The sequence below is a fragment of the Mus musculus genome, chromosome 1 (genome assembly GCF_000001635.26).
Source record: "Mus musculus strain C57BL/6J chromosome 1, GRCm38.p6 C57BL/6J".
Lineage (NCBI taxonomy): Eukaryota > Metazoa > Chordata > Mammalia > Rodentia > Muridae > Mus > Mus musculus.
Window position 1 is genome coordinate 11,783,929 of NC_000067.6, and position 22,814 is coordinate 11,806,742.

Consider the following 22,814-nt stretch of genomic DNA (forward strand, 5'->3'; position numbering starts at 1 on the left):
AAGTTCTTTTCTAAAATCCATGACTTCACTAGCCCAAGGTAGTGGGAAAAGTTTTCTTCCTCATGGAAGACAACAGCAATTTCTTGTCTAACAGCAAATAGTCAGCTCTGAATGCATAACACACAAGTACATTACACAAACTGAACAGATTGTGTTTATATATCTAGAAATATATATGTATATGTGTGTGTGTGATTAATAGAAAAGAAGCTATGATTTTAGAAGAAAGTTATGAGTCATATTGGAGGAATTAGAGGGAATGAAAGGAAGAAGTGATATAATTTACACTATAGTCTCAAAAATAAAATAATTCATTTTCTAAATTTTGTTCAATGAAAGAATCCTTTGCTCCACAGCATGTTGCAGCTGTTATAAAATAACAAGTGTAAGTCAAGCACTATTTTGGGCACCAACATTCACCATCTGTGACTTCTCAAACAGCAATGTCAAGGGTGTGCTTTTTAAGTCTTATTTGAAGTTGAACAATGATGTCCAGAGAATTGTCCAGACTTCTTCTTACCTCTAGTATGTCAAAAGAGTGTCAAAGATAAAGAGAAAGCCCATTTCTCATTTTCTCTGTACTGGCAAATGTGTATGCCTTTTTGATTATTTCTCCTAAACTAATCCCAATCTGAAGGAAATGTAGATTGTATGAGCCCAGTTGGGTTTCAAAAACTAATGATGATAAGGGGTTGTATTAATAACTAGGGGACAAATTGAGCAATTTCTGAAGCAATAGGATCCGAGAGTTCTTTTCCTTAGCGTGTGAATTCAAAGTGACACTGTAACAGAATACTGCAATCATTAGAGGAGGATCAGCTACCAAACATGAGCTAATGACACTCATGTCTGGAGTATCATTGACATCTGGGATGAACATGGTGTGTAGAGGCTAGACCATAGATAGAATGCCTGACATATAGAGAATGGGGCATCCACTGGGAAAGGCTGAGTATATGAAATGTGACAGAAGAATACTAGAGGAGGTCAGAAGAAATTTTTCTTGTCATATGCAGCAGCAGAAAAGATGGATTCAGGATGATCACAAAGTACAGAAACCTAAGGCAAGAAGCAGCTAGGATGATGTTACTGGACTTGGCAGGTAGCTTGCAATCAGATTCAAGTTACTGCTCTCTGGATAAGGCCTGCGTATAGAAACCTATGGTGATATTTGGAAGTAGTGGAATCTTTAAGAAGTTTGATCTTTCTGTGAAGGTGTTAAATGGTAAGTCTTTGGTGGCACTAGCTTGTTTTCCCATTTGCATCCTTGGTATCACAAGGTGAACAGCATCATGTACCACAGGCTCTCACACTGCACCATGATGTACATTAAAGGTCCAAAGCAATAAGGCTAACCAATCACACACTAAAATTTCTAAAACTATAACCTTTCCTCTCTATAAGATGGATGTCCCAGGAATTGTGTTATGGCTATAGAAAAATACCACAGTGATACAGAAGATTAATAATTTGTTTCCAACAGAGTTCTTTATTGAAATAAATTTATGTAAATAAAGACAGGATAACAATAGAAACACAAATAAAAGTTAATTAAGGTACACATGCGACATGTGTACAGAGACATCTGCAGTGTGAGTAGTTCTTGAATTTTAAATTTGAATTTTCAAGTGACAGCCTTGAATTTTAGTTTCTGTAGCTTCTTCAGCAAATAACAGAACATTTGCAGACAAGTACAGAGATCAAGGACTGTGATCTATAGGATAGCAGCCTGTGGGAAATAAACACATGGCACATAAAAGCTAGCTAACACAGCTCTCAATAGATGTCTATGTGATCAACCACAACCAATAAAGGTCTAAAGCTGTCTTCATTGGTTAAGTTCCCTATTTCCTGGGAAGAACTGAGAGGAATGGAAATTTATCCTTGAAAACCCATTCCTGGTTTTAGGCAGACAGGAAAAACTCAGAGAGACTCACATTCATGTGTTTCAATTTACCTTCAGCTCAACAATTCTTTATTCTGGTGATAGAATTTGCTGGTCTTCTACAGTGGGCTAAGAGGAAAATTTTGCTAATACTATAAAGCTATCAACACATAATTTAGAGAGCCAGATATGTGAAGAAACAGAGAGGACACTTAAGGAAACTAAAATCCTTGTCCAAGTAGAGTGGTGGAGTGTGTCTGTAATCTCAACACCCATTAGCTGGAGGGAGGAGGATGAGACTTGAAAGCAAGCCTTGGTTACATAGATAGTGTTAGGCCAAAGGGCTTGACACTAGCCCCATTTTAAAAATAATTAATGATGATGGTGATAATACTAATAATACAGTTTGTAATTGTTTTCCCAATTTTTTTCATTGCTAGATTTTCCAAAAATGTTTGAATTCTGCTTTTTCAGGTCTGATTAAGGAGTCTTACTCTCTAAGGTCCTTTGGCTCTGAGCAGGTATCATTCTGTCATGGGAGGTCAGAGCCTCAGCATCCAGAGCCTGTGGTACTTAGTTGGATGGTGATGGTGGAAAGTGACAGAGAATTCTGAGAAAACCTTCTTCTTGTGTTCTCAGTAGAGGCTCTGAGTAGATCAAAGGTGGAAGGGCACATATTTGCACTATTGATTTACTGTTCACTGTTCAGTGGCACTGGGAAAATCCTCTGTCTCCCTCACAGATCTGAAAAGTGGTCCTTGGGAAGATGAAGAAAAGCAGCTTAACTATGAAAGCTCATTCTTTGTGAGCAAAGAGGACCAGGGGGAATAGGGTTGTAAAGCCACCATGTGGTTGCTGGGAATTGAAGTCAGGACCTCTGGAAGAGCAACCAGTGCTCTTAAACACTGATCCATCTCAACAGCCCTCAAAATAATTTGTTAAAAAAGATCTCTCCAAATTTTAGGAGTTGTGACTTCACACAAACACAACTTTAACCTGAGTTTCTAGCAGTGACCAAGCTCTGTTATTTCTAAGTGGAGTCTCTTTCAGCTGGTTGTCTGATACCCTAGTGTCTAGCCCAAGAACTAACCCCAAACATGCTGTAGTTCCCATGCTCCTCTAGAGGATTTCAAGCCACACACTAAGAGGCTGAGAGAAAACAATGAAGGGGCACCCCAAGGAGAATAGGGGTGTTGCAATGCACAAGCTGCCTAACAGTTCTTGGTTCAAGCAATGTCACACAATATCTACTTTCTTACCTCTTCGCTGCTCCTGAAAATGGAATTCTGATAAGTTCCCCTTTAAGCAACTTTAGTTAAAAGTGTGTGGAATGCTTTGTGAGAGCTATATTTGTTGAAGCAAGAGGGTACCAAGTCCACAAATGAATTAATTATGCCCAAACCTTAGGGAAACAGAACAATAGACCTTAAATGCCTTTGATCCCCATGCCTCTTCAGGTTATTAAGATTTTTCCAAAATAACATACAATAAAGACATGCTGTGTCTGTGGATTGGGAGATGACAATTTCAGAAGGAATTTACCTTATATATGTCTATTGATAAAATAATCATAGAAACTTATGACAGAACAATACTTTAGTTTTGAGCAAAATATCGATCTTGGTATAAAAATAGTAGCTTTGAATGTTTCAGCTTTAATATTGACATCTATTGCTATGCACTTTAAGTGTTGTAACAGCAATACTGAAGTTTATTTTGTTGTCACAATGGGGTATTGACTAAGATGGATCCTACAGGCAGAAGATGAGTCATTCTGTGAGAGATTGAAACAAAAAAACCAAGAAACTGTAGCTCTTGCTTTTTACCCACGACTAAAGACTTCTTATTGATTATTTACTGTGTGATATTCTGTACTTCCTTAGTATACTTTGTAGTCAAACTGAAATTACTTCAAATACTTACTATGGCAATTTCACTTATTATGGAGTTCAGCTCACAATGGCTTGCATAGCATGGATTAAACAAAAGATTTTGTTTATCTGCATAGCACTTTGTACTGTCTCTATCATCTGTTGGGAGTTAGTTTTACTAATCAGAAGAAGTCTTTTAGAATCAGAGTGGGCTGGTGATTTTATAACTATCAAAGTATAAAGTTTAATAAAATTCCCTAAGAAGTAGGATTATCAGAAGGTGCATTTCATTCACAATATTTAATAATTCTAGTGGAAAATGAAATACTTGAGCAGAAAATAATGCTCATGACACTCACTGGCGCCTGCCTTCCAATTAGAAAGGGTCTCCATAATTTTAAATATAGTCATTTATTCTCAAACAATCAGAAAGTCTGCTACTTCTAAATCATATATACTGGTCAGAAGATAATTGATGAAAATTCAAGAAAAGAACTAAAATTCTGAATATGATAATTACATAAATGAAAGAAAATTAAATAAGATCCCATGAAACCCTTGTTTATCCATAGACTGTGTTTGGTTACCTATACCATTTTTAGTTTCTGAAAGCAGAAGGTATAGGAAAAATATTCCAGTGCAAGTAAATCATATAAGCCTTCCTGAGGTCATTTGAAGTGTACAGCAGAATACACACAGTGCAGGCAATGGCAGTTACAATTTAACACAGCAGCATAAGCAACAGATATGTTCTGGACACAATGCCAAAAGATGAGTCACTCTTATCCTCATGTCTGATGGGCTTTTGCTTGTCTGGTTCTGTAGACATATGTATACAGTCCCGTCCTGATTAAGAATTTAAAAAGCATTATTGGTAGAATGAAAGAGCTCCTCTGTCTTTCCATTGCATCACTTCCAGACTACACATTCTTCACATTTCATAAAACAAATCTTCTCTTCCTTTTCAAGGAATTTATCAGCCTCTTTCAGGATTCTATCCAAAAACCAGGAAACAGGAAATTTAAAGATTTAATTAAAAAAAAAAAAACCTGTTTCTCATGCACATTTGCACGTATTGTGCAGGGTTATGTTAAACACAAAGGTAATCAGGCCAAGTTTACTGGCACATGACAAACCTGTTACTTTGAAAGCATGAGCTCAAGAGAAATGCCCCAGGAAGACATCAACCAGTGGCAAGTGCCTGCTGCACAGTAAGTTAAGAGTAGGCCAGGGCTATCTAATGCAAAGGGAAGACAGAAAAGATTCTATGCGTAGGCGTGAAAATCCTCTAATCTCCCAGCATATGGGGAATGTCACATGGAGGGAAATATCTCACAATGGACACTTGGTACAGATTTCCTATCAGGATTTCTCTTGTGTATTATGAAACAAAATTTATGAGACTTTTGCTGAGTTTGAGAGTTATACTTTACTACGAACTTGGTATTTTTCTTTTATACTATCTATCATCTATCTATCTATCTATCTATCTATCTATCTATCTATCATCTATCTATCTATCTTCATTTCTGTTATATTTCTCTATTGTTTTATAAAACAGAGACCATACATCTATAATTATACATTAATTTTATATGACTCAGCTTTCATATTAATGAGTATTTACATTGAGTTTTCTTGTCATTTAAGACACTATTATATACTTAATTTTAATACCTCTCTGTTCTTTAAATGCAATTTACTTCTTAATCTAGTGATGAGTAGCTACTCACTCTGACTTCCTTAAATCACTTTCCTAAATAAATTTCTCAGGTGAAACAGTAACTCAAAAATATGTAAAATCTAGTGAATCCATTTTTATCTGAGTGATGCAAAACTTTTCACTTTAAATTACTTTACATATTTTAATGCTATATAATTCAACCAATAGAAACTCACAGTGTGCCAGCTTCAAAACTGTGAGAGGTTAGATGTGAAATTATTGCACATCTAAACATTATGTTAGATTTCTTCAGTAATTTATAAAACATGCATCCTGTTTTCTTCTTTCCTGCCCCCCCTTTCTTTTATACTTTCCTTAATGTTTTTTCTTTTAAAGAAGGTTTCTTTTATTAGTCCAGGAGTGCTTCAAATCTTAAATCTTTGTGCCTTAGCCCACCCCTGCTGACATTACAGATGTGTACCACTCCACCCATCTTTAAAATTTTAATGACATCATAACAACATAAAAACTGTACACATTTATAGGGTACCAAGTGATGTTTTGGTGGATTTATATAGTGCATAATTTTAAAATTGAAGTAAGCATATCTATTCAGATACTTATCATTTCTTATACTGAAAATGTTCCAAAATTTTGTAATGAGCAATACCATTATTATTGTCTGTGGCTGTATGTATATTATTTCTATGCCTAGTTAAAAACTAACATAACTAAGTTTATAATTATTGAATTATCAGAAAGAGTATCCTTTGCTTCTCTTATAAAGTATGGAATTATTAGAACTAAACTCTTGATGACTCCTCCCATTTTTCACCTTTTACACTTGTTGACTGGGGCTGAATCCCTCCTCCACTTCCTCGTACATACAGCTTCTCTTCTGAGAATCATACCATGTGCACTCTGATCTCAGAGTACTGGCAGTACCTAAGCTTATTTCCATTCTACAGATGATTTCAGAGCCAGTATGGAACAAGCATGATGGAGAAGCAAGTTGGAAAACAGGAAGGGAAAGGTCATTTAAGTTGTGTCTGAAGTACTTCTGGGATGTGCTGATAGTTCTAGGGCAGCAGTGAGGGTTTTGGTTTTGGTTTGTTTATTTGTTTGTTTTTAGAGGGTAGGAAAAAGATCATCAAATACAGTATAAGTTTGGTACTCTGAGAACCACAAATATAAGCTCCCCTATAAGTCTCAGATGCTGTGTGGAGAACACAGGACCTGGCCTCTGACATTAGGAAACCTGTGATACCGATGGGACAAACATAAATACACACAGATCATGCCAGATCACAGCCCCAGACATAGAATAGAATTGCACCCTTAACAGTTCTCAGTAGGGTTTTCTTATGTTTTTGTTTTGCTGTTGATGGCAATTTTGATTCATTTAAAAGCATCAAAACTGAATGAATGACAGTAAGTTCTTAAGATTTCCTTTGAAAGCAAAATCCAGAGAAATATACTAGAATCTTGTGGTGGCAAATTAACAATTAGAAAGAATTAGAGGTTGCCTAGGGTTCACTGTCATGAAGGTACCTTTGGGAATCTAGAGCAGCCTTGTATAGGGAGAGAAATGTTTTCCTACACCCTTCAAAGAAAGTGGTTCAAAATGGTTTTGAAAACCCAAGCTGCCTAAAATGTCTTTAATATTGTTGTGTTCCAGACTAAATCCTGTTTAATTTCCATCAGATTTCTCTTCAATTTTATTTCCCAGACAAGGGCCAGATTATCAGTTCAATTGCTCAGTGCTCTTCTCCCTAAAAAAAGGTGATATCAGGTCCCTCCTTTCTTTCAAACTCTGCATTTATGTCCTAGTTATCAGATGTACAGTTACCATGAAGGATGTGTTCAGAATCAGTCTCAGTTCTCAATTCCCCCGCTATGGTCACAGAGGCAGGAGCATTCACCTCTCTCTCTCTCTCTCTCTCTCTCTCTCTCTCTCTCTCTCTCTCTCTCTCTCTGTCTCCTCTTTCTTTGGCAAGGTACCAACCTATTCAAACTGTCTTCCACTTGACTGAAGTCATTGGCTTGAAGATGCTTGAATGTGCAATTTCTGCAAACTGGATTGTGTCATTTTTCCAGGATTCTAGAACAGTCTGTCACTTCATGCTTCGGTTCAAATACTACATTTGAGAGCAGCCTTCCCTGTACATCCCTCGTGAAGTTGTATACACCTCCATACTAACTGAACTGTTCCTTTCTTACATACCCTCAGCTGTGTGTATTTTACTTGTCTGATCCTCATTTCTGCTTATGTAATCTACTCTCTACAAGGATGGGATTTATAGTGATTTTCCCAGTCTTTGTAGTGCCTGTGCCATCAACTGTCCACAGAAACAATCATCCATGCTTTGCACCCCTCTTTCTGGATTATTGTTCAAGACTTCCCAAGGAGCTCATGTATTTCCACAGTTGTGGTTGCCATTGTTACAGCTTTATTACATTAGGCATATCAGACTGTTGGGACTTTCCATCCAGTGTATGTCTGCTACCATTGTTCTTGCTGAAGCTCTCAGCTGGTATGGTATTCTCATGTTCTCTTCCTCTTAACTCCATCCTCATCTTATTCTCTCCCTCCACGTATCAAGATCCTAGGATAATCTTAATACTCAGCTCAAGTACTGCCACTCTGTTAAAGTTTCCCCAGTTAGTATATCTTTATGAGTCCATACATGTATTAGAAGTGTTAGTTAAGCTTTCAACTAATTATTCATTGGCAAAGAAGCATTTGATGAATATCTATCTACTCTTAAGTTAGATACTGCTTTTTCTAGAAAGTGTTCAGACAAAATAATATATGTGTGCAGAAAAGTGATTGTTTATCTCTACAGAGTTGGCAAGTCTTCTAGTATGTTAAGAACTACACTTGTTTGATTGGATGATCCATTGGTTCAACTGGACCAAGAATGCCAGGGATTCTGTTTGTCCTTTGCTAGGTTACAAACCCACAGTACTGTGTGTGCTTGACTACCACTGAGCTGCTTCCCAGGACAACAGAATGGATTTAAGAAAAATATTAAAACATATAATACTTCATTGAGTCTTTTGGGTTCTTAAAAAGGAACAAACTGACTAAATGATACAAATTGTCTTGTCTTCCTCACTGCTTACATTGTTCAAACTCCCTCCTCAGGAGTCAGTTCTGTGCTATTCTTGATTCTTTTGGATGAGACCTTGGAAGTTCCTTTTGTGCTTTTCATAGTGAAATAGTGAAATCCAGCCAAAATCACCCTCATATTACCCACACTGTCACAGCCAAAGTCCTGAATGAGCTCTGACCTTTTCCTGACAAATCCCCTTTCCTTGTGTCTATATTTTGTAAGTTCTGGATAATTTCTTACTAAATTTATGTAACAAGTCTTTCTCAATGATACATATTTACCAAGTTCTATAACAGGCACAATAATTCCCATGGGTGGGTATATCTATCCTTCTTAAGTTCATTATTAAAACTGTGCCAGTAAGGATACCACAAAATTTATGATACTATTTTCAGTATTTATGGCTACTATAAAATTAAGTATGATTTTAACTTGTTTCAAACAAATATATCCACAGCCGTTCTTAGACTCCTATGTTTTCCATTGTGACATTCTTTGATACACCTCTGGCTGAGCTGCTTTAAGGAGTGGTAACCAGTTTTGTGTAGGGACAAAGTTCAATGCCTCACTTATCTTAGTCCTGTTATATTGTATTTCCTACTCAGGGATAACAACCAGCAATTGTGGAATAGTAGTCTATTTGCAAATCATGGGTTAAGAAAAGCCATTGCCTAGGAGTCACTCCTGACTAGGTATTGGTGAATAAATGCTTTGTGACTTCACACTTGAAGTCACATCTCATTAGGTTCCTCGAGCTTCATGTGGGATTGAATAGCAGCCACCTGCTGAGGACAGTAGTTGACTCAGTGATCCATCATCACATGGATGTGTTTTCCTACTTTACCTACCCATGTCCTTCCTTCCTGTTTCCTGGACACAGCAGCTTCCGACACATTCTCTGCATCTAAGTGGACTAGGTAGAGAACTACTTGACCAAAGTAGCACACATGCAGGATGATATTTAGGATTTCTCAAATGCATATTGTTATAAATAAAGTGTCTGTAGAGATTCTTACCTGTCATCTGGATGACATATTTCCTGACTTCCAAATTGAACTAATCATTGAAAGAAAATATCTGAAAAATATCTCCTTAGACACCATAATGTACCAATCCTTTAACATAGGTTTTAGGGACAAAACTCTTTCTTCAAGCTTAAGACATCTAAATAAATAGGTGAGACACAGTGAAGCAGAGAGATGGTAAGGATTTGCACAGATGCTAAGACTCCCAGAAGGAAGCCTTTTGAAAGCAGAGGTGGGGGGATTCAGAACGAAAAACGAGGAACAAGCCCATGGTATAAAAGAGGACAGAGGAATTTGACCAGAGATTACAGTACAGCAACAGAGGACTCACAACAAAATAACTTTGAAAAAGTGAAAGCAGCTCTGAGTTTATAGACTATTCAACCCCAGGAGGAGATCCAAGAAGATGGATTTGCAGACACATTTAGGGATTGTCCAATGGAGGGAATCACGTAATTTGCTGAGGAAACCGTAACTCATCTTGCAGGAGACAAGAAGCCAATACAAATGGGAGTTCTTAAGCCCTTTCGAGTCAAAGATTATTTTGAGAAATCAACTAAAATTATGGTCTCTCCTTTCCAAAGACGTAGGTCACAAACACTTAAAGTTCCTCATTTTCTTCACTGTAATTTATTCTGAATTCACTAAAAGTGCTGATGCAAGGCTGTTCTCCTGAAATATTCCATTCTACACAGTAGATGAAGTCCCAGTGTGAGCAGGTATCCGAGGGTAGTTGAGAAATAGACCAAACTAAAGCAAGCTGAATGGAAACTGTGAGAACTATGGTAATGAATGAAGAGTATCTCAAGAACTTGGCTATGGACAATACAGAAGAAAAGACAAAAGCAGCATCTGTTAGATAATGTGGAGTCAGTGTGTTGTGTGTGTGTGTGTGTGTGTGTGTGTGTGTGTGTGCCTGTGAGAGAGAGAGAGAGAGAGAGAGAGAGAGAGAGAGAGAGAGAGAGGTGGGGAGGAGCAAGGGGCATAGTGAAAGGGGGGGGAGAAGAGAGGGAGCAAAGAGTAGAGAGAGTCTTTAGTTGCAAGAGAAGTAAGCCTGCTCATATCCTATGAGGAATGATAGGGCAAATGCACATAATGAATAACAATGGTATGATGGGGTGGATAAAACAAACTGAAGATCAATAGAGACATGAGACCATGGACCTCCATCACCAGCCCAGTTAATAGATTCCTCCTGTGAGTTGAAAAACAGAAAAATAAGGAAGACAATTATGCTCATGGGTGGGGGTGAATTGAAGATCTTTATTAATGATGAAATAATTTTTCTGAGCGGTACAGAAGGAAGGTGTTATATTTGGAAAGTCCTTGACAAAAATGGAAGAAAGAAAACCAAGAAGTCTCACTTTAAAGTTGCAATCTATAGATCTGTCCTCCCATGACGAGTCATTATTAACATAGCATACCATAAGCAGCACCACTACTGTTATTTAGTTTCACACAAGCACTATGTGGCAGATTCTTGTGGGGCTGGATTCTGGGTGGCATTGATGGAAAGATGACATGGGAAAAAACTAAGGGCACATGAATTCTAACAGAGGAGGGAAGCAAGGAAATTAAAGAAACCAAATATCTATCTAAGAAGGAGCCTGGGGGACATGGGGAACAGGGACATACAATTAAAATCGTTCTGAAAAAAGTGTTAATGGAATGGCATTACAAAAAAACATAAAGGAACGAAGTACTTCCAAGGAATGTGGGCATAAGCATTTCTGGTACCTAGTGGCTGTGAGAATCCTGTCATTGGCTTAGGGATGATAAAGCAGAGGAATTCAAAGGATTTTGAGTTTATCACATATGTATGCATATAGACACACAAGCACTCCAGACACTAGGGATACAAGAATTGAAAAAAGAGACTGAAGACCTAAGCAGCCTGTATTATCAAAGAGAAGAAAGGGTTATCCACAAAATCCTGAGTGAGCGGGGGTTGAGGGACACACAGGGTTATTTGGAGAGGAGTAAAGTAGTAATAATACTTTTCTTATTCCTGCACATGCTAAGCACATGCTCCACCATTGAATTCCATCTCACTCCCCAGGAGAATAGCTTCAGTGTGACAAGAAAGGGCAGGGGCAGTATGTGTAGGGGCTGATTCAGGGTGACAATGAAGAGCAGAGGCATTCAGCATAGGGGTTAAAAATATAAAGAAGTTTGTTTAATATGAAAGAGTGGTTTTAGAAAGCAAATAAAAACAGCTTGGAAAAGGCTTGTGGTAAAAAGGAAAATCAAAACAGTTTTAAGTTTTTAAAGGCTGTATTTCCCGGACATTCCCTCCCAACCCTTGTCTGTGCAGCAACTGCTAACCTCCAACAACAGTGGAGCTCTGTGGCTCACAGCCTGGGGAATATTGGCAGAGCAGTCGAGCACATCTCACCCAGGAGAAAGGTGCCAAGTCACAGCAAACAGCTTCTTGGGCATCTGGAAGGCAGTGCTTGGATGAAGATGAGCCAGATTCAAGGACATCCAGTTTAGTGGGATGAATTTATGGCTATTAGTCTGTTCAGTTCAGTTACACCAAGGACTCAGAAACCAGACAATTAGGATTTCCTTTAATCCTTGCAATAGTTGGCTCAACATTGATCAAATTATTAAATGCTAACTAAACATTTGCCTCTACTGATTCATGAGATGAGAACAAAACCGGAATAAACACAAAAACAACAAACAGGGAATTTATTGTTCAATTTTTCAATTCCTCAGACACCTTTCACCAGGCTGGTGTGGAACTGCAGCCTTTCTGCCTTCACATCCTCTGTGCTGGGATTATAGGCTCAGAAATACATGCTGACACATCAGAGGCATAGTTTTTATGTCCAAATTCTTTGTATCTTTGTGGAGAATTTATTTTCTATTTACATGTTAACCTGCTGTCAATTATGCAAGTATGTTGAAACATTTCTGAATGCACTTTTTAAAATTTTCTTTATGTGTATATGTGTTTGTGCACATAAGTAGGGTTGTGTTTAGTGGCCAGAAGTGGGCATAACCTGCATCTATAGTTACAGGCATTTGCCAGCCACCCTATGTATCTTCTCAGACCCAAAACTTGGGTTCTCTGCCAGAGCAGTAAGCACTCTTAATCATTGAGCTATTTCTTGATCCCCTTGTTATTTCTAATGGCAATTATTAATTATATCTTTAACTATACATTGTGCCTTTGCACTTTTTTCTTAAGAATTTTTTATAGAATAGTTATAGAAAAGGGAACTCAAAAAAAGGCAATGTTTGATATTATAGGTTATCAACATATTTTTCCTGATTTGTTTACATGAATTGAAAAGGGCAAAGAGGTAGGAAAGGTTTGGAGAAAAGTATAGCTCACCAGTTAAAGTTCTGTTTTCTTTTCCTGTGGTAAAAATTATTGAGGTATAAAATGCATACATATCTGACTAAAATATTACAAGAAAATTCTCCTTGGAAAATCTTTAATTTTTCTATTTCATCATTTACTCCTTTGTGGGTGTGGGTTTCCCATGCCGTGGCGCTCAAGTGGAGCTCAGAGGACAACTTGCTTTCTTATATGTGGGTCTAAGGGATCAAATGCAGCTGCTCAGGATTGGCACCAAGCACCATTTTACATGGTGACCATCCTAGTTAGCTTACACAATCCAGAAAACATGAGCTTATCTACAGGAGGCTGGTATAGTACACATGGTGGCATATAAAGAAATACAGAGAAAGCAGTATTATAGAAAGCAAGCATAACTTCCAAATATTTATAATTTTATAAAACATAAAGAGAACAAGTTATTGTGCGATTCTACCATGATGCACAAAGATATTACTGAGAATAATAAAATAAAATAAAAGTATAATTACTAACTATACTTTTTATTTTGACAAAATTTAATGTTACATGCAATATGTTTATTATTATTTCTCTAGGAAATCATTTGTCATTTTCTCAGTGTACAAAATATGTGACGACATTGGTGGAAACTTCTAGTCTTGGGACTGTCTCATAATATCCTTCAATATTTACAAAGCTAGACTTACCTATGGCAGAATTCTGAGACATATTGCTGATACCCACCTTCTTCTCTGAAGGTAGTTTCTCAATGTTTCATCAAAATAAAGTTGAACTCAATACTGCCAGGTATCATTTCCCAGTGGAGACATGAAGATACATCACTGAAGAGATCCACCCCTGTAAAGGTCTTACACGATCTTCCACTCTCCAGGCTTCCTTAGTGACTTTGCCAACCCTGGTGCAAAATAGGATCCTCCTTCCTACTGCTCCCTCCTACACTCTGTTCAGACTGATTTGATTTGGACAAGTGTGCCTGTGGCAAACCTCTGTGCAATTATCAAAAATGGCCTCAGGCGTCCAGGACTTAGAAGTCAGCTGAGCACAGATTTGTTTTCTCTCTGCTCAACCAGACTTTGTAGCTTAGTAAAAACATTTGCTGTAACTATTATTATTATTATTATTATTATTATTATTATTATTATTATTTATTATTATTATTTTGCTCAGGCTAAGTTTGGCTCTAGACTCTGGAGTCTAGAGCGGTGCATCCCAACCTTCCTAATGGTGTGACCTCTAATACTATTCCTCATGTTGTGGCAATCTCCAGACATAAATTACTTTCATTGCTAATTCATAACTGTAATTTTACTACTTTTATATACATTACGTATATATTTAACATGTAGGATGTCTGAAATGAGATCCGTGTAAAAGGGTCATTTGAACTCCAAAGGGGTGCAAAACATAGGTTGAGAATCACTGGTCTACAATAATCATAGTGCATATGTGGAAACATATAGAAGACCTTTCCTTTATAGCGAGAAAAAGCAACAACCTGAGATTAAAATAAGATATTGTTTATGTTTATTAAGATAAGCACACATGTCTATGCTTATGTTGAAGAAGTATGTTTGATTTTAGAGTCTGGAAATCTGGCATATACTTTGAAGTTCACCATTTAGCACTGTTACAGTTTCCAATGATGATTTTTAATTATTTAGGCTTCAAGGAGACAACTTGATGGAAAGAACAGAAGACACACTACAAATACTTCATACTCCAGATGAGATAATCCCAGACTCATTAGGTAAGTTTTAAATTCAAAAGTGTTTACTGAAGTTTTAGTAGCTCTTGGTGATTTTCAAAAATAAATGTCCTGAACCAAATTCCTGAAACCTTGACTCACATACTCATCACACCCTCCTATGCTTGGAAAGACAAATGAGGAAAGGAATCAGGAAGGGCAGATTCTTAACAGGCAACTATATGTTGGTTACTGTCAAAGTCATGCTACTAATTCTAACGTTTTACAGTTTGATTTTCTCCCATGGCTCTATGGAAAGTGGAGGTCATTATCTTGACAATTGGCAAGTTTTTTTTTTTTTTTTTTTTTTTGATTTTTCGAGACAGGGTTTCTCTGAATAGCCCTGGCTGTCCTGGAACTCACTCTGTAGACCAGGCTGTCCTGGAACTCAGAAATCCGCCTGCCTCTGCCTCCCAAGTGCTGGGATTAAAGGCATGCACCACCACACCTGGCTGACAATTGGCAAGTCTTTTACTTCTATTATCTTGCCATTGGTCCCGTTAGTCTTCTTGGAGGAGAACTGTAATATCCTATTAGAGATGTCATACAACTTTTCTCTCATCTATGTGTTAAGGTGGTGTTAAGACTGTAAATATTGTTTCTCTCTCTAAGATAGACTTCATTTTCTTCCTGAGAGTCTCATTTATGCTTCCTTTCCTCTGACTATATTGTGTCCTAGCTTGCTTTTCTCTTGCTTTGATAACTCTCCATGACCAAAGGCAATGTGGGTAGGAAAGAGTTTATTTCAGTTTATAGGATACAGTCTGTTATCTAGGGAAGCCAAGCCAGGAGCTCAAGCCATGAACTTGGAGGCAGGTACTGAAGAAGAAACTAGGAAGAAATGCTTCTTGCTTGGTTGTTCCTCTGGCTTGACCAGCTGCATCTCTGATACCCCTGCCTGGGCATGGCATCACCTACAGAGGGCTGGGCCCACCTATATAAATTACTAATCAAGAACATGTTCTACAGAGATGCACATTGGCCAATATGATGGAGGCCATTTCTTAGTTTAGATTCCCTGTGCTTAGGTGTCCTAGTTTAGTATATGCTGCTGTTATAAGTCACTGACCAAAGCTACTTTGCATGAGGATGTGGTATTTCAGCTTATACTTCTAAGTCACAGTCCCTCATCCAGGAAAGCCAAGACCAAAACCTGGAAGTAGGTACTGAAGCAGAGATCATGGACGAATGTCTCTTACTGGCTTTTCCTCCCATAACATGCTCAGCTGGCCCAGAACCACGTGCCCAGGGGTAATATCTCTAAAGATGTGCAGATCCTTTTACATGAAAGAGTAACCATGCTCTATAGGCATGCTCCCAGAAAAATCTGATGGAAACAACTGCTCAGTTGAGATTTCCTCCTCCTAGATGATTCTAGTTTGTATCAAGTTGACTAAAACTAACTAGATATGTCTAGACTTTGTTTCAGGTTGACAAACTGTGATACACAGCACCACAGCTGTCTACTTTATTATCATTTAAATTAACAGTATTTAGTGTATCCCCATTTCTATATGATGCAGCACAAAATCCATGACTTCATATGAAGTTAAAGCTAGAGTACTTCAAAATGCTTGGTGAAGAAGTAGTAATTGTGATCCCACTCCAAGGCCATCAAGATGCATTACTGTGATGCATTACAAGGTCACAGCACATGGTATCAGGATCATTAGAAGAATCACATTAGGAAAATATTTTCCTTATGTCTGAATGGAGAACATCTTAAAGCAGACAGTAAGTTCATAGCCATTAGCGATCAAATACCAAAAGTTAGGGAAAGAAGGTTTGAACCATTTTACCATAAGCAAGTGAAATAATGAATGTTTATAAATATGTTCAATTTTATACAAAAGCATACATGTATTAAAACACAACATTCCAGGGTTCCTTACCAATACATACAATTTCTATTGTTATAATTTATCACTTTAATTAACTCAAGTTTTAAAATGAGTTTAGAAGATAGTGAAAACAAACTATAGAAAATGAAGTGCTATGAAGCTAAGGAGACTGATCAGCACAAAAATTGCTTGTTGCACATGTATGAGGCTGAGTTCAGATCCTTGCGATACATATATTGAGCATAGTAGCACACATCTGTAAATCCACCTGTGGGACACTTATGATGGTGGAGTACAGTCAGAAAAAATCCTAGGGATTCACTGGCCAGCTAGGCAAGATCATCAGCAAGCTTGAGAGGCAGCGAAAAACCCAGTCTGAAATAAAAATAACCTGGAAAATGTTCAAAGAGTGTGTACCAGCTCATATAAGGCATACTGCAGTACATATATCACATCCATACTAAGAACACCAGCACACATGCGACATCCATACAAATAACATCAGCACAATGTGACATCCTAACAAATAATACCAGCAGATATGCCACATCCCTACAGATAACACCAGCACACATGTCACATTCCTACAAATAACACCAGCACACATGCCACATCCCAACAAATAACACCAGCACACATGCAACTTCAGTACAAATAACACCAGCACATATTCCACATCCCAACAAATAACACCAGCACACATTCCACATCCCTACAAATAACACCAGCACACATGCCACCTCCCTACAGATAACACCAGCACAAATACCATATCTCTACAGATAACACTTGCACACATGCCACATCCCTACAAATAACACCAACACACATGCAACATCCCTACAGATAATTCCAGCACACATGCCACACCCTTACAGATAAAACCAGCACACATGCTACATCCCAACAAATATATCAGCACATATGCCACATCCCTACAAATAGCACCAGCACATATGCCACCTCCCTACAAATAACACCAGTACACATGTCACATATATACAAATAGAGCTTTTAAAAATCAAAAGTGCCTGGAAAAAGTGTGGGAAGCCATGCACAATCGCCATTACAAGATGGCGCTGGCTTCCTCAGTGCCTAACTAGTAAACAAGCAATGTGCGCAGGTGCTGAAGTAAATTCGTGCCAAGTCACTGCCCATTCCGGGGTGTAGGAGTGGGGTGATGAGTGAACAGCTAATCAAGAGCTGACACGTCACACGGAGGGGTATTTAAGCAGCTCCTTTTTCTGGGTTCGGAGTCTTTCTGAGAAGTAAGCAATAAAGCTTTGCCATAGAAGGATCTGGTTGTCCGAGTGTGTTTTGCTGGCGAAATGTTACAAGGACAAAAAAGTCACAATGTGAGGAAATACATTTGCAGTACATTTTTTATTGCTCAATGATTACCTATAATTTAATGTTCAACAAATCCATTGAGAAGTAATCAACATATTATACAGACTTGTCACAGAAGAGGAAATACAAATATCAAGTAAATATATGAAATATGCCTCATTACCTTAGAAACCAGGAAAAATCAAATGGAGACTATAATGAAGTACTGTTTTATAATTGTTTGGTATTAATTAATAAAGCTGAAAATAGCTAGTAGAGATAGGAATTTACTGGATGGTATTTAAACAATTTGAAAAAATGTTTCTACTATATCAAGATTTGAGCATTTATATGATGTAAAGTCCCAAAACTGAATATGCAGTTAAAGATCTTAGAAAATCCAGCTTTACGTACCAGGGAATGCCAATAATCCTTGTTAGGATGTTTATGGGTGATGAAACCAATGAGCTGTGGAAATGTTACACTTTTAAGTACATTTTAACTGTACACACAGGATGGAAAAAGGCTGCAGCCTGCTGGTAAATGTTTAGCAAAAATGTTGTGCAGAATGGATGATTCCTCTGATGTAATACAGCCCAGCCACTGAGCCAAGTTCAGTCAACTCTGAATGGCCAACTGGTTCTCTGATGGTGCTGTGAGCACATAAGCGCTCCCTACTGATCTGGCCTTAAGATCATAAATGTTGATTGGACAAGCAGAAGTCACAGGATGCCATTTTCATAAAGCTTAAAATGAGGACATTTCTAGAGAGTGTACACTAGGAAAACGTGTCTAAATGAAGAAACCATACTACAGGAAAGGAACGATAGACTCAAACTATCAATTCTCTTCAACATATGAGGAAGCTTAGAGATCTGATAAAGAAGGAGCCCACAGCAAAATGAAAATTGTTGGGGTTCTCTGAATTTTAAGGTAGGTCCCCAGCTTGGTGTAATTATTGTACTTTGTAAGTTAAATTTGCTATATCTTATCCATGTAACACAGTTTTGTGTACTTTATTTGAAATTTTATATGTACATATAATTTCACATGTTGACTATCACCTAATAACATTTAAAAATAAACTGATACAAGAATATAAACCAATGCCAATGATGACCTACAAAGAAAGCATGATACTTTACATCTGTTCAGATCTGTTACAGAAGTAAGGCATGAGTGGTTTCTCTAGCTTCTCCATTGGGGGCCCTGTGTTCCATCTTATAGATGACTGTGAGCATCCACTTCTGTATTTGCTAGGCACTGGCATAGCCTCATACGAGACAGCTATACCAGGGTCCTTTAAGCAAAATCTTGCTGGCATATGCAATAGTGTCTGGGTTTGGGGGCTGATTATGGGATGGATCCCCGGGTGGGGTAGTCTCTGGATAGTCCATACTTTCATCTTAGCTCCAAACTTTGTCTCTGTAACTCCTTTTTTGCATATTTTGTTCCCTATTCTAAGGAGGAATGAAGTATCCACCCATTGGTCTTCCCTCTTCTTGATTTTCTTGTGTTTTGTAAATTGTATCTTGGGTATTCTAAGTTTCTGGGCTAATAACCACTTATCAGTGAGTGCATATCTAATGACTTCTTTTGTGATTGGGTTACCACACTAAGTATGATATCCTCCAGATACATCCAAGGAGCTGAAAGGGTCTGCAACCCTATAGGTGGGACAACAATATGAAGTACCCAGTACCCCCAGAGCTCATGTCTCTGGCTGCATATGTAGCAAAAGATGGCCTAGTCAGCCATCATTGGTAAGAGAGGCTCCTTGGTCTTGCAAACTTTATATGCCCCAGTACACGGGAACGCCAGGGCCAAGAAGTGGGAGTGGATGGGTAGGAGAGCAGGGTAGGGGGAGGGTATAGGGAACTTTCGGGATAGCATTTGAAATTTATATAAAGAAAATATCTAATAAAAAGAAAAAAAGGAAAAAAAAAAAGAAATGTACAGGCAGAAGATATTACTAGAGCTTGCCCAAATCTTGTCTCTGTTGTGTTACATGAAAGACTTTGCAATTGGGATCACATAACTCTTTCTAACCACTGTGCTATGATTTTTAAAAGGATTTATTTTAAGTATAGTCTGAAGCAAAAAAAAGGACTTTTCTCAGAAGGAGAAGAAGAGGAAGAAGAAGAAGAAGAAGAAGAAGAAGAAGAAGAAGAAGAAGAAGAAGAAGAAGAAGAAGAAGAAGAAGAAGAAGAAGAAGAAGAAGAAGAAAGGCATGAACATGCTCAAGATAATTCTTCAACCCTGACAATGGAAGCAGAGCCTTGGCTGACTAGCAGCATGGAGGCTCATGCTAGCTAGCTATCAATTCTTACTTATCTTGTGGATTTAGCTTGACTACCTCATCTTGTGTATATTGCATGATTTCCTATGCACAGGTCACTATTTCCTCAATGATAGCAGCTTTCTTTTGCTGCCTGCAGTATGCAGAGCACCTGCCCTAAGGTCATATTAAGAGTCCCTGATGTCTAGCTCACAGCAATGCTTCCTCTTTCTAAACTTCTAATTGTTTCTGGATTACTCAGTATTTGTTCTCAGTTCAAATGATTTCATGCTTCTTAAGGCTTTCATGCTCAATATAAACGTAACACTGCACAGAACTGTGTTACAACTTGACCATTAATGCTTTAATTCAATCAAAGCAAGTCTAATAAATCAATCTGTTAATAGATCTGTACCTTTGAGCAATTTATATATACATATTTACTGAAAACTGTAGGGATTCAAATATCCTGGGAAATTAAACAATACATATGTTTTTGATTATATCTAGATCTGCTAGAAAAATGCATTCATTAAGTTTAAGCTCTTTTCTTGAAATATTTATATCCTGCTCTTTCCACACTCAAATATTAGAATACCTAATTAGGAAATTGCAAAACAGGACTTTCTGCTTTAGTACATTCCTTTCTCCTGAAGTTAGTCAAACTGTGAGACCCCAAAGTTTAGAATCACTAGCATCATCCAAAAATCTGCAATGTGATTTACATGTCAACTGGTCATCCATATTGAACTTGACTCAAGATACGTGTTTTTATAAATAGGCTTAATTTTGTGCAAAGAGGTCCTTGGAACACAATCAACCATGGTAAAAATGATGACAAGAGGAAGCTGATTGAAACTAAGCATTGTGACAAGCGTTCACGATTTCTAGATCTATTAACATGCTCACCCAATAGGTTAAAATTGTATCCCAGATGTCAAAGACACAGTTTAAAGAGCAAACTCACTTTATTACTCCATGCTTCTGTATTAGACACAATTTCTACCATTCCTTATGTGATTATAAGAACCAAACAACTATAGCATGTTTCTTGAAAACATGCTTGCTTGTAAGATAAATTTCTCTGTAGAAAAAAAGAACACAGTTGGTTCATATCTACATGTGCTAGTGAGCACTAGTCAAGAAATGTACTTCATATACCTTAAAAAGTTAGTCCCTCCAAACATGAGACACTAAGTTTTTATTTTCATGATGTCTCATTGCTCAGCTTCTTACATTGGTGTTCCATCACAGTCTTAGTCTCTGTCTGGCTCTATTTGCTCTTGTAAATTTCAAATAAAGTAAGACATAAAAATGCTCTGAGAAGTCTGCACAGGTGACGGTGTGGAATACAGAGGCCAGCCTTTTCTGGGACAGGCGAGAGCCACAGAGCTTCTGAGGTGGGGCCATCTTCGGCTCCAGACAACCGGCCACCTTTCTGACAACCGGCCACCTTCCTGGTGAGTGCACAGGGGTCCACCAGCCCGAGAGGTTTGAGCCTCAGGCCCCGGCGGGAGCCTCCTTGGCTCCGGGACTCCGCGGAGGGCAGGCTGCACGGGTGACGGTGTGGAATACAGAGGCCAGCCATTTCTGGGACAGGCGAGAGCCACAGAGCTTCTGAGGCAGCGCCATCTTCGGCTCCTGACAACCAGCCACCTTCCTGGCCAAAGCAACACAGCTTCTGGGAAAGATCCTGTTTTGGGCCTTCATCTTCAGCCAGGAGGAGGTCCAAACACCAGATAACTGTGCACCTTCCCTGAAAGAGGAGAGCTTGCCTGCAGAGACTGCTCTGACCACTGAAACTCAGAGGAGAGAGCTAGTCTCCCACGTCTGCTGATAGAGGGTAACAAAATCAACAGGGGAACAATCTCTAAACAAAGACAACTATAACAACTAACTCCAGAGATTGCCAGATGGCAAAAGGTAAACGTAAGAATCCTACTAACAGGAACCAAGACCAATCACCATCATCAGAACCCAGCACTCCCACTTCACCTAGTCCAGGGCATCCTAACACACCTGAAAAGGTAGACCTGGATTTAAAAGCATTTCTCATGATGATGGTAGAGGACATAAAGAAGGAATTTAATAACTCACTTAAAGAAATAGAGGAGAACACTGCTAAAGAGTTACAAGTCCTTAAAGAAAAACAGGAAAACACAACCAAACAGGTAGAAGTCCTTATAGAAAAACAGGAAAACACATCCAAACAGGTGATGGAAATGAACAAAACCATACTAGACCTAAAAAGGGAAGTAGACACAATAAAGAAAACACAAAGTGAGGCAACACTGGAGATAGAAAATCTAGGAAAGAAATCTGGAACCATAGATTTGAGCATCAGCAACAGAATACAAGAGATGGAAGAGAGAATCTCAGGTGCAGAAGATTCCATAGAGAACATCGGCACAACAATCAAAGAAAATGGAAAATGCAAAAAGATCCTAACTCAAAACATCCAGGAAATCCAGGACACAATGAGAAGACCAAACCTACGGATAATAGGAGTGGATGAGAATGAAGATTTTCAACTCAAAGGACCAGCAAACATCTTCAACATAATTATTGAAGAAAACTTCCCAAACCTAAAGAAAGAGATGCCCATGAACATACAAGAAGCCTACAGAACTCCAAATAGACTGGACCAGAAAAGAAATTCCTCCCGACACATAATAATCAGAAAATCAAATGCACTAAATAAAGATAGAATACTAAAAGCAGTAAGGGAAAG

At 38.1% G+C, this 22,814-nt stretch overlaps 1 protein-coding gene across 10 annotated transcripts in view; it reads left to right on the plus strand.

Moving 5' to 3' along the window:
- Positions 1 to 22,814, plus strand: part of A830018L16Rik (RIKEN cDNA A830018L16 gene) — a 562,288-nt gene that overhangs the window by 370,314 nt on the left and 169,160 nt on the right. For all 10 annotated transcript variants that reach the window (XM_030254977.1, XM_006495544.2, XM_006495540.3 and 7 more), the window contains one exon: positions 14,553 to 14,638. In XM_030254977.1, the coding sequence (XP_030110837.1) occupies positions 14,553 to 14,638 (86 nt within the window). The remainder of the gene's footprint in view (positions 1 to 14,552; positions 14,639 to 22,814) is intronic.